This window comes from Hyaena hyaena, unplaced genomic scaffold (assembly GCF_003009895.1).
Source record: "Hyaena hyaena isolate Hyena2069 unplaced genomic scaffold, ASM300989v1 scaffold_256, whole genome shotgun sequence".
Taxonomy (NCBI): Eukaryota; Metazoa; Chordata; class Mammalia; order Carnivora; family Hyaenidae; genus Hyaena; species Hyaena hyaena.
In genome coordinates, this window is record NW_024080885.1 from 1,312,086 (window position 1) to 1,325,516 (window position 13,431).

Sequence of the window (13,431 nt, forward strand, 5' to 3'; positions counted from 1 at the left end):
GCTTGGAGGAAATGGACCAATCGAGAGTCACCTTCCTCCTAGTGCACGGGAGCTAGTGTATAATCATATAATCAAATAATCAAAGATGACTGGGGTGTTGGGCTACAATACTGACCTTTCTTATTCAGATATTTTGAACCTAATTTAACTTACAAGAACCAACCAGTTAGCTTATAACTGACCGCCATAACTCAGCCAAGAGGGCGCATTCCCACCTACCACATCACCAATTGTACCCATCTTTAAGAAGAATATGAGATACTTTGAAAATACTCAGCCCTTGAGCAGGGTTGGGAGAATTAGGGAATTAATTATTTACATAACTTCTTTCCTTACACTGATTCTACCTTCAACACTAAAAGAATTACCTTTAACAAAAACACCTGCACATGTAATGTTTAATTCTGTCAAAGCACGAAGCAAGTTATCTCTACAATAAATGCTAATCTAAATGCCTTCTGCAATCCACTAGTTAGACTTAAGTAAGGTGGATGATGAATGTATATGAAAAAATTCTCCACATATCCCACAATGAAAGATTTCAGTCATAAGGAACAATAAAAATTAAGTGCCTAGGAATAAGTTTCTTTACCATAAAACAATGGAGCTTTATTGAAAAAAAAAAAACATAGATAAACAGAAGGAAATACTATGTCCTTCAATAACCAGAGACTTTCAGGAGTTTATTCTTCACAAATCAACTTATAAATTTAATTTAATCACAGAGCATAAAAAATTCTAAATAAATAGCAGAATTTCCCTTTTCCATCTTTCTTTAATAAACATCTACTAATGATCAACTATGGAAAAAAGATTGTGCTATATAATAATGATTAAAGACACAACTTTGTCTTCTAAATTATATGAATGTAAATGTGAACATATACTAACAAAATGTTGAAAAGAGTCTAGTTCTCAACTCAAATTCTTGAATAAATCACTTCTGCTTTTAATTTCCCTCAAATACACATAAATTACATACCATCACTGGGCTCTCAAAAAATCCCAGGTCACATTATCTCAACAAGAAAATAATAAGAACACATAAAAAGGACTGCCAAATTTTGCCAGAAAGATAGAAGAGGAAGATTATTAAAAATATAACTGTGACTCTTGAAAATCTCTCACAGAGCTATTAAAAACTCAGGTGTTAGAGGAGAATGCTCAGTCCAGGATATAACATTGAGTGGAAAAACAAAGAATCCAAGTTATTACAATGTAAGAGAGTAAACCAAACATTAATACTAAAATACCTGGGTACACAACGATCAATTTCACACTTTGCTTTTTACATATTTTTTATATTTAGCATCTAATGTTTTATAACAGACCAAAAATAACATCTGCAGTAATGGAAAGACAAGAGTTGAAAGCTAATCCATGATAGGAATGTGATAATTTACCAAGGAGTTGTTTGTATGACAGGAGTCTGAATAGCAAATGCAAAGTTACCTTTAAGAACTGATTTTCAAAATAGAACTTCCTAACTCCCTTCAAACATTAAGCAGCAATCATCCAAGAAAATGTTCAAACCCTGTCTGGGTCATCTTGGGCCCAAGAGCCTTATGTTATGCTTTTATCTCTAATACATCAGCTACCGCCTGCAGACAAACAATAGCACAAATTCCCTACTTGAAGGTCTGTGTCAAAGGACAGGGGCTGCCCCGTAGCAGGTTTGAGCACAGGCGGCAGGTGTCTGGGACGCAATGTGTACTTGCTGCACAGAAGTAGACCGCTGAGTCTGCAGGCTGGGTGGCTGCGATGTGCAGGGACAGATGCTTGGTCGTCTTATTCAATAAAACAGTGAGTCTTTGCTCTTCTTTTCTGGCCACATTTGAACGAATGTCTATAATGAGCTGGGGACCTTTTCCAAGTTCTTGCTTATACCAAGGGAAGTAGTCTGAGGCGCTGTCTGAGTAACTACAGGTGATAACAGAGCTGCTTCCCTCCTGGACACTCAGGGTGGAAGGATGCTGCTCCACCTTCTGTCCTCGGCTGAGCCCTGTGCACAAAGAGAAGGTCAGAGAAAGGAGAACAGTTCCCAGGTTATTATGCTGCAGAATTCCCTTTTCCTCCACTAACTGGAGGAAACAAAAAAAAAACCAGTCTTGACATCTGAAGAATATCCACTAATTCCCCATAAACGCTCAACTCACAGTGCAGCGACAGCCACAAGAGCAGGACGAAAGTCCCCAGGGACGCCCTCATGGCTCCTCCCTGTGACCATCAGTTTCAGAACTGCCTCCTCCAGCCCGCACAGCTACTTCCAGTACCGGCCAGCCCTTCTTTCCCCCACCAGTCAGAGCGGGTTCCCACGTGTCCAGCAGCCAATAAGAAGACGACTGTGCTTGGGCCAGAGCCTAGTCATGCAGATGCCTCCGCCTGGTCCCCGTCAGCTCAGGCGCACTACCCTCTGGTGGTCACGTCTGTGCTCAGCTCCCTGCAGAAGGTTCTTCTCCACCCTGTGCCTCCGAGGGGCTCAAATACATAATGGCAGCAATAGGTCAAACAAATTACATTTTAGATCAGAGAATAAGTGCACAGGAAGAATGTAAAACTTAAGATTGGTATCTCTGCACATTACTGAGTCACTGTTAAGTTCTACAGAGGTAGATCCTATTGCTGTTTATTCAATGATGGGCCTGGTGTATATGTCTGAAATGAGGAAGGAATCATGATTCACTCTCTTAAATAAAGAAAACAGAAAACCTTCCCTTTCTGCCAAATCTACCATCCTCATTTGTCTATCATGGAGAAAAACTCTTCCTAAAAGGAACATGTAAGCCAGAGAATAAATATTTCAAATGCCTTTTATCCCAGACTCTGGTCGTCTGAGCTGGTCTTGCCTGCGACCTGGCAATTTCCAGAGAAGTGACAGTACCTGACGTCAAAATGTGGAATCCTCCCTCAGCTAAGATGACTGTCATAAGAATCTCAATGGCAAAGTAGCAGGGGGAAAAGTTCCATGAGTTAGGAAACAGGTTGACCCATTGACCTGGTTGATTTGTGGTGGGAAATCTGACATCCCTTAAGAAATCTATTTCTATTACTATGTGTATTGTATATTGCAAAGTATTGGGAGAAAGACCAGAAATTCTCACAATACATCAGACTTCAGATTCAGAACATGTAGCTATACGTAAATTTATTCTACAGATGCTTTTTATTTTCTGATCTCAAAAAGGATGTCAGGTCATAATTGCAGTAAGTGACTCAAATCCTTCGTGGAGATTCCTCTAAAGTGTAAGCCATCTCTCCTAGCATAGATTTCTGATGCCTTGGCCATTGTTGGTTCAGATTCCATACTGTGTCATTTTTCTTCCAAACTGCAGTACAGTGGAGAATTTTCCCCAAGATATTGATAAAGTTTTTAGTCTTGTAGATTTCCAGAACCATCCCTTTCTGTCAAAAAAAAAAAATTTCTCATCTACTTTAATAACTTGATATTTTCCAATTACATCTGTAAGAAAGACTATCTAGGGAAGCCTAAATTTGCCATGCCTGCCCCAGGGTGTATTATAGTTAGACTACTGATCATGAGAGCTGATTTCTGAATAATCAAGACCGCTTCACCTCCATCAAGTGGAAGCCCTTTTCCTGAGATTGTACTCACCAGTCCTCTGGAATTATGCAGAATAAAAAAAATCCTCATCCACATTTCACACCCTTAGAACTTTGGGGACAACTCTGAAGAGTTCTGAAGAATCAAAATCAACATATAAATTTGTCTGTAAATATTAAATGTGTATTTTTACATATGTAAAATATCTCCATCCTAAGATTCTTCCTCTATTTCTTATCTACCCTCCATAGGGTAGAATTCCCAAATCCTTCTTTTGGGTGGGTGTCTCTCTTCTTGGAGATGTATACGTTAAGTTAATATTTTCTCTTTTGAGTTTTGTTATCTAGAACTGAACATCATAATATGATTATACTCTATTTAGCACAACATCCTATATATGAGCTGTAGCACAAGTATAATCATCCCGTGGGCAAAATTCATAGCCCCATGATTATTTCATTGATTATTGCCTGACTCATCATCAAAAAGTGTTGACCTGGAAAGGCTTTTTGTAATAGCTTCATGGACAGCCAGCTGCGTAAGCACAATGTTCTCCCTTGTCTCCCAATGCAGTGATTACATTTCATAACGATGGATTAGTGATGCTCTATATTCACATCTTGCTTTCAAGAGATGTCCACCTGGGATACACATATATCTGCTTTTTTTAGGAACGGCCTTCAAAATGCATATAGATGTTCATATGACACCGTCACCTTTGGCTTCCTCCTCCAGAAACCAGTGAGTGGTGGGTGAGTTTGCTGGTAGAATCACAGTGGCTCAGCCTGAGTCCTCCTTCCTTCCGAACGTGTTAGACATTTAACATAAATTGCAACTCTCCTCAGGCAATCAAACTGATTGGACCATGGCTTTCCCAGACCCCAACTGCAGAGACCTCAGTGCCTGGGCTTGCATTAACACGTCTCTTTCCCAGCAGGATGGCCCTGCAGCAAGGAGGCAGGGGCAAGCGTGCCAAGAAGTGAGGAAACCCAGTTTCTTTCTCTCCTGGCTCATTGACAACCTAATTGTTCCACACTGTCCTCTTGGATACAGCCTCTGTTTTGTAAAATGAGGTGGACTAACGCCTTTCTAAGGGCTCTTCCGGTTCTACATTTCTTTCATACTATGTAACAAAGCAAGTCTTTTGAGGACTGGCTGTGAGCAGTGTGGGCTGGTGTGAGTGTGGGGAGAAAGTGCCTGAATCATGGAACCCAAGACCAGTTCCACAACCACATGGGATCGAGTGGGTCTCAGGTTGCTCCCAACCAACCCTAGAGCCTCTTGAGAAGCAGAGACAGTCTTCAGGGTCAGATCCTCTCTGGGTTTTCTTTTCCTCTATGAGACCAAAGATGGATCAAGGAGGATCCCAATCTATAGAAAATGGAATAAAATGGAACTTCACTCACTGAGTATAAGATTCACCCCAGACAGTGAGCTGGGGTGGGCTCCATGGTGGATGAGCTTACTCACATGTATGGAAAGCAACAAATACCTTCTCATACAGCCTGTTTGCTTTCTGGCTTCTAGCTCTCTCATTCTAGCTTTACTTGGGTATCAAACTTCCCACACAGAGCTGGCTATATAACTGGTGGTACACAATGAAACAGAAAATTTGGAGCTCCATGTTGAAAAAACAGGAAAAGATGTTACATTATGTAATAAAATATAAAAAAAGCTCTCTTTAAAAAAATCTTCTTGGGGCACCTGGATGACTCAGTAGGTTAAGCTACCAACTTCAGCTCAGGTCATGATCTCACAGTTTGTGGGTTTGAGCCCCATGTTGAGCTCTGTGCTGACGGCTTAGAGCCTGGAGCCTGCTTTGGATTCTGTGTCTCCCTCCCACTCTGTTCACACTCTGTCTCTCAAAAATGAATAAACGTTAAAAAAAAATTTTTTTTAAATCTTCTTACTTATCAGGGTGACTTGGTGGCTCAAAGGTGCAGGGATGGCTGAGTCAGTTAAGTGTCTTGATTTGGGCTCAGGTCATTACCTCACAGTTGAGGACGGAGCCCAAAACTGAACTCTCATTTAGCTCGATGTTGGTCATAAAGCCTCTTTGGGATTCTCGTTCTCTCTCTCTCTCTCTCTCTCTTTCTCCCTCTGCTTCTTCCCCATCATCTCTTTCTCTCGTTTGAAATAAATAAATATTTTAAAAATTCTTTCTACTTATAAAACACAATAAAACTTATAATAATATATAAGCAAAAACATAAATTTACAATATGCAAAAACATTGTTAGAAAATTTGTTATATAAAAATAGTTTCCATAATATAATATACAGTAATATTGTAGTAGTATAGTTTTTAATTTAAATAATGTCAATCACATTTGTCATAAGAGTGATATTTTCCATTATATAAAATAAATTGCAGCATTATCTTCAAGTCTTAGAAGTGGATCTGTGTGGAAATAGTATCCCAAATACTTTTTCTTCCCCAATGAAATTTACCCTTAAGTGATATTTGAAAACACAATAAATGGTAGCTTCATATTGCTATAAAGTTATTTTGTCTTTTGTAATATAAAATGTATGCATGTGTATTGTAAGGTATTCAAAAAACAAAAATATTCTTATTTCTTAAGAATCAAAGGCATGGAGAGCCTGGGTGACTCAACTGATTAAACTTCTGTCTCTTGATTTTGGCTCAAGTCATGATCTCACAGTAGTGAGATTGAGCTCCATGTCAGGCTCAAAACTGAGCATTGGGGGCGCCTGTGTGGCTCAGTCAGTTAAGTGGTCGACTTTGCCTCGGGTCATGATCTCGCAGTTCGTGGGTTCAAACCTGTGTCGGCTCTGTGCTGACAGTCAGCTCAGAGCCTGGAGCCCGTTTTGATTCTGTATCTCCCTCTCTCTCTGACCCTCCCCTGCTCATACTGTGTGTGTGTCTCTCTCAGGAATAAATAAAACATTAAAAAAAAAAAAAACTGAGCATGGATTCTGCTTAGGATTCTCTCTCACTCTCTATCCCTCTATCTACCCCCTATTCACTCTCTCTCTCTCTCAATATAAACATTAAAAAAAGAATCAAATGTATATTAATATATTGAGGTACATTAATATAATAAACATATCCCAGCTATTAAATGTATAAAACACTAAAAATATAATAATACTTTGGTAGTGTAATGGCTTGACAATAATAATACTTTTCTGACTTGCTTTACTTCAAATTAATTTATTAGGTTCTCAAAATTTATGCTCTTAGTAACTTCACTTGAATCAAGGTAATTGAAAGCACTATAATTGCTGCTGGTAAATGTAATGCTACAAACAGAATTTCGGATCATTTTTAATTTTGAGAAGAATATTTTTGTTGTTGCAACCGATATTACAGACCTTAAAAAGTATTTTATATGTTATGACAAATTAGCATAGATTATCTAATAAATTAGTTGAAATATGATTAATGTAAATCTAGAGCTGATGCTTCTAAGGGAACAAATTTTCTTTTTTTTATTGGCAGAGTTCAGCTCTCTTTTCTCGATACATTTAATAAATTGTTATTCTAAAGAATTAAAAAAACCTCAATACCCCTATAATGACAAACTCAGTCATGAACCTAGGTGAGCAGTTTCTCTATATAGGATTTAACTCTTCATGCCATTCAGTTTCATGTAAATCCGATTTTTAATTTTAACTGTAAATTTATACAGTGGCATTTTATTGTTTTTTCTAACATTTTCTGTAACTTTTGAACCATGCTTATGAAACTAACATTGGACTCAGGATTTGTATATAATTCAGAATGCTGGTCTATGCCGTAGTTACAAGAAAAATTAATTGCAGATTATACTCTGTGTTAATAATCAATTATTGAATACGTTCAAACTTCACATGAAAATGGTATTCTTTTCCAATGAAGCTCTTATCTTTATCTTAAATTTCTATTTCGAAGCCTACAGATCTTGCTTTCCAAGGTTGCAGCAATTTCCAAAATCAGAGTCTCTAAACATTTTAAGAACTAACATCCCTCCAATGTGCTTTATGCAACACACGCACACACACTTTCGTTGTGTAAGAGTTTATTGGCAAGGCTTTACAGCTGCCAGCTTTGAGCCTGCAGAGCCCCAGGTGGTGCCAAGCACGCTGTGCAAATGCTGCTGAGCAAGGAAGGCTTCCTGGTGGAGGAGCCTGGGCTGCCAGCCCAGCTGCAGTTTGGGGACAGGCTGCAGGGCGGCAGGCAGCACTGTGCCTCCACCGCACACAGGTAGGTGGCTGCGTCTTCCTGCCTGGAGGCCCTGATGTGCAGGCTGCTGTGTCGGTCCTTCATGTTCAGTGTGCAGGCTAACCTCCCGTCCTGCTGCATCCCTGACGCGATGTAAAACAGCCGCGTGAGGCCGCCGCCACCAAGATTCTGTCGGAACCACTGCACATTAATAACTGAGCTAGAAAAGTTACAGCTCAGGGTAGAACAGGCTCCCTCCTGGACGCTCAGGGCTGGAGGTCTCTGCTCCACCTCCACCCCTCTCACCCCTGCTTGGAAAGACAAAACAAACAAATGAAGCCACTGCTGAGTCACTGATGCAGTTTTCAAACCCACAAAATAGCCCCAGAAACACCCGCTGAGGGTGTGGACCCCCAGGAGCTCTGGGTCAGCTCCCCAACCACTGGGGGCTGGGAACCTCCCCAGCCTCTGTCTGGGAAGCCCCACTCACAGCAAACCTGCACCCACAGAAGCCCCAGCAGAGCTCCCAGGAGTCTCTTCATGACTCCTTGTGTGGTAGCTGAGGTGCCTTCACCACTACTCTGATGAGTGTAGAATCTTGAGTCCAGAGAAGTTGTGTTGTTAACAGCCACCACGTTCCTCCAGAGTCACTGAGCACCAATCACCCCTGAGCCCTGTCGCTCCAGGGACTCGAGACTCCACCCACAGTGGCCCAGAGAGACTGCACAGTAATCTGCCCAAAACTGTGCTTGCCAACAGTGCAGGGAGGTAGGGGGACATTTCCAATATGTGCGGTTATAAGGGCTTTTTCTTAAAACATTTTATATAGGAAATTTATGGGTTAGTGACTGAGGAAAGATGAATGAAATTTTAGAAGAGTCAGTGTCTCAGTGTGTTACACAGAACCTTCAAAATCATAGGGAAGAGTGATCCCATTTCCCAAATAGCATAGATTAACAGACAATATGAGAATATAGTTATAAGAAAGTCTGACAAAGGAAAACTGTTTGATAGCATGCATTCTGTATTGCAGAAGCAAATACAATTCCTTGAAATTGGAGAGATCTAGGATCACCATCTGCACAGAAAATGATGCCAGAGGTGCGTGGGTGGCTCAGTCGGTTAAGCATCTGACTCTTGATTTTGAGTCAGGTCATGATCTCATGATCTGTGAGTTCAAGCCCTGCGTGGGTCTCCTCACTGAGCATGGAGACTGCTTGACTGGAATTCTTTTTTCTCCCTCTTCCTCTGCCCATCTCTTGTCTTTTTCTTTCCTCTCTCTCTCACAAAATAAATAAACATTTTTTTTAAAAAAGACAATGACTCCAACCAGAATTTGGTCAGTGAAAAATAGGATGTCTGCATGATGTCTACTCCAACTTAATTTCCACCTCTCTACCTCTTCTGTGTAACTCGTGGACACCCTGCTCGCCTACACAGCTGATTCTGGCCAGGCCACACAGCACTGGTCAAAGTAAATTCTGTCATCTCCCTTTCCTTCAATTTTTGTCTTTATTTTTGTTCTTTTTTCTTCTCTTCATTCTTGTTCCATCCATTCCCAGCCAAGATATATGAAAAGGGATAATACTGAAATAATTTCTAGATCAGTGGTTTAGGAGGATTTTATTCAAAACAATTTAAAAATTGTAAACACATCATGGTACATTTTCTGTTGAGCCACCTCACGAGTATCCAGAAATATTATTTTCATGCCATGCACAGAGAATCACCATCACAGTGGTGTATAGAGATATAGCCTACAACTTTTTGAAGTTTATATGAAATGGCAGAGCTGAAAACCTGAGATTAACCTTAAACAAGTACGTTTACCCCTTTCCGCCTCACCTTTGCTATCTATAATTTGGTTGGCTTACATGTTTCCAGTTGTCTCTTAATTGGTCAACTGGTGGGAAAAAAATCTTCGTTTCTTGTAAAGCTTAGAGTGCCCCCTAGTGGACTAAAACGTCTACAAAGACGACTCCAGACCAAGCAGGCACAGACTCCGAGCCCCATTCATTCTATCCTTCCTGATGAAGCTGATGATCAGAAAACAAAGTAACTGCTTTGACTGAGTGGGGATTAAAAGTGAACCAAATCTTACTTTTAAAATGGAATTTAACGGAAATCAATATTATAAAATAGTTTGGCAACTCTCATCTTCTGTTATTCGATTTGTTTTACATAGTTGAAAAGAAATGCATAAATAGTTGCTGAAGTTTTACCATGAATGAGGCAATTTACCAAGTGTTAGGAATATGTCAAAGGGATGAGACATTAGATTACAGTCTACTAGGGAAGACAAAATATACATAACTAGAATAGAGTCAAAGAATAGAACCCTAAACGGAGTATGAACTAAAAAGAAATACTTCATGTGGGTGGTTGGACAAAGTTTATGAAGGTGATTATCCTCTATTTTCCTCCTTTTTGACAAAAGGAACAGAGGAAAATATAAACCTTTATAGGTCATTAGTTGTTAGCTTATTGTTATTAATATTAATAAGAAGAATTCATGGGCTCCTGGGTGGCTCATTCATTAAGCATCTGACTTTGGCTCAGGTCATAATCTCACAGTTCCTGAGTTCGAGCCCCCATCAGGTAGCATGTGCCCCGCTTTGGGTAAAACATGAGCCCTGGGTGAGCCCTGCTTCTCGCTCCCTCTGTCTCTCCCTCCTTCTGTCTCCGTCTCTCTTTGCCCCTAGCTTACTTGAGCCCTCTCCCTCCCTCTCTTTCAAAAAAAGATTTCATGAATATATGAATTACTACAGGAATGAAACATTATATGAAGACTAAAATCCCCTTTGACTATAACTTTCAATTTTTACCTTTTCATTACTCACCAATCTGGACTTGATATTTCCAGGTGTTTTACTATAGATTTACACACATTCACCAAACACATGAATCCAGAGAAAATATGAGCATAGTTTTATTTATAAGTTTTTAATACAAAATGATACATATTGTGTGTACCTTTCTGTAACTTGCCTTATAACCTCAATAATAGAGGCGTCTGAGTGGCTTAGTCACTTGAGCGTCCAACTCTTGATTTCTGTTCAGGTCATGATCCCAGGACCCATCCCCATGTTGGGTTCCATGCTGAGCATGGAGTCTGCCCAAGATTCTCTCTCTCTCTCTCTCTCTCTCTCACACACACACACACACACACTCTGCCCTTCTCCCCCACTCATTTGCTCTCTCTCAAAAAAAAAAAGAAAAAAAAAAGAAAAGAAAATGGGGCACTTGGTTGCCTCAGTCAGTAGAACATCTGGCTTTGGCTCAGGTTATGATCTTCGATTCATGAGTTCAAGCCCCACATCCAGCTGTCAGTGCAGAGCCCACTTCAGATCCTCTGTCCACCTCTCTCTTTCTGTCCCTGTCCCATTTGCTCTCTCTCAAAAATAAATAAACATTTGAAAAAAAGAAACTAAATTCAATAATAAATCTTGGAGGTCTTATTATATTAACACACATACATCCTTCTGTTGCATTGTGTTCCATATTATGAATATGCCACCATTTATACATCCCTTCCTCTATCAAAAAAGCAAATTTAGGAGGGATCAGCTTGCATTGTAATGGAAAGCCACGGCACAGAAATACAATTCAGCTATGCACATCTTGATCAATACCTGAAACATTACTAAATAACAGAGCATGACATATATTAGGTGTTTATTTGCAAAAGTAGTGGCATATTAAATAGCAAAATGAATGTTAGACATGAGTCTTTTTTTTTCTAAAGCAATCTGTACACCCAATGTAGGCCTTGAATTTACAACCCCAAGATCAAGAATTGCATACTCCACCAGCTGAACCTGCCAGGTGCCCAGACATGGGTCTTTAAATAAAGGTATGTAAGATAGATGTTTTGGCTAAAATATTTAGAGACGCATCCTGCTCTTGCACCAACAGAATACAAAATTTGAGGATGGTCTGTACCTTGGACCTTTATGAATGGAATTAAAGATTTTACCCTTAATAGATCTAGTGTCCATAAAGCTGAATGGCTAAACCAATTGTGATATACTCATATAATAGGATACTCAGAGTAGAAAGTCTAGAATGACTATGAATGATACAAACAAGAACATGAGTGAATCATGTTTAATGAAAAAACCAGGTATGAAAGAGTCCCTACCATATGGTTTCCCTGATTTAAAGTTCTAAACAAGTAAATTAATTTTTGGTGATAACAATAATAGTCATTGTCTTTAGGAGGGGGAAGACTGGAAAGGGACACGTGAAATCTTGCTTAGGTGAATGAAGTATTCTGCCTTCAGATTGTTTACAATTATCTTTGCCATCCTATCCCATTTTTAAAGACAGAAAAAAAGTCAGAAATAAGGATGTAATAAGGAAGTTACACGCAAGAAGGTGACTTGGAATTACAATCTGCAGACACATTCCCATTAGTGATTGAATGCTCATTTGTGTTTTAAGCCAAAGTAAAATATTGTCAGAAGTTGATTAGAACTCACTTCTGTGGCATAATGAGATTTTGTGTCAAATATGGACAAAATGGGAAAAATTGAAATTACATTCACTGATAACTCACATAATGACTCATATTATATTTCCAAATACTTCTTTATATAATTCTCGATCATGGGAAGTTTCTTATAATTATATAGAAACCATACAAAACAATAAAGAAATGTAATCTGCTTTGACGTCTCAGGCAGAGTTGAGAAGGGAAGGTGGGAGACGCTCTTCACCTGCTTGAGTGTCCTGGTGAATGAACACATGTGGTCCAGTTGGGAGAGAGAAACTGCACTGTAAATTGATTAGGGAAGACCTAAAAGAATTATTAACTACAACAGAGTATTGGAATAAAAAGGGAACGACTAGTAGGGAGACAAGAGACTTCCACAGAAATAGCAGATGTAAAGTGTAGCCACTGCCCCCACAACTCGGATACAGTATGCAAAAGAGAGGTTCCCATCTGCTCCAGGACTGAGACTCAGACCTTGAAGAAGACACACTTGTGGCTCACCGGATGACAGGGAAGTCACTATGGTTCTGAAACAGTGGGCCTTGCTGGAAATCCACCCTTGAGAACTTGTCAGAAAACCATCCTTTGGGGTGCTGGGAAAAGATGTTCACAGGGACATGTCTAGGGGGAGGCACTCTTCAAGTGCCTAAAAATGGGGGTGCTAAGGGAAGACACTGTCCTCTGGGCGCTGCTGAACACTGCCCTGCAGGGAGCCGGTGCGGGTGACTGCGTGAGCTGATCCCTGGAGACTCCACCGGGCTGCAGGAGCTTGCCAGAGGGAACACAGAGCCCAGGAGGCAAATCCCTTTCTTCTCCCTACTGAAAACATTTAACGTTGTGCCAACTGGCGAAGAAAATATTTGAAGGGCCCACATCTATTTTTAAGAGCAAGCAAAAGATGAATTGGAGCTGAGAGTCAATAAATCGATCCCACCCCTTTGACTACTCGGCTTCGTATGTAACCTTCTACACATATTTGAAACACCTGTAACAACTAAAGAACTCAATATTTTTACCTCCTTCAAGATACTGCTATCCTTCTTAGCAAGTGAAAAACTTCTCACCCTTCTCCCAAAATGAGGAGATGCCTGGATACGATTGTGCCATCACTGAGGTTATTAATAACTCCTCAGATTCAGAGCCTCTCTAAAATCTCCTGTTACTTATATGCTAAAATGTAAAGTTAATTTCCAATAACTTGTATAT

The 13,431-nt window shown here is 39.9% G+C and overlaps 1 gene segment (V, D, J or C); it reads right to left on the bottom strand.

The window, feature by feature from the left end:
• Positions 1 to 825: 825 nt before the first annotated feature.
• LOC120240459 lies at positions 826 to 2,358 on the bottom strand. The segment is given in 2 exon segments: positions 826 to 2,002; positions 2,157 to 2,358. Coding segments are annotated over 2 exon segments (426 nt in total).
• Positions 2,359 to 13,431: the final 11,073 nt, after the last annotated feature.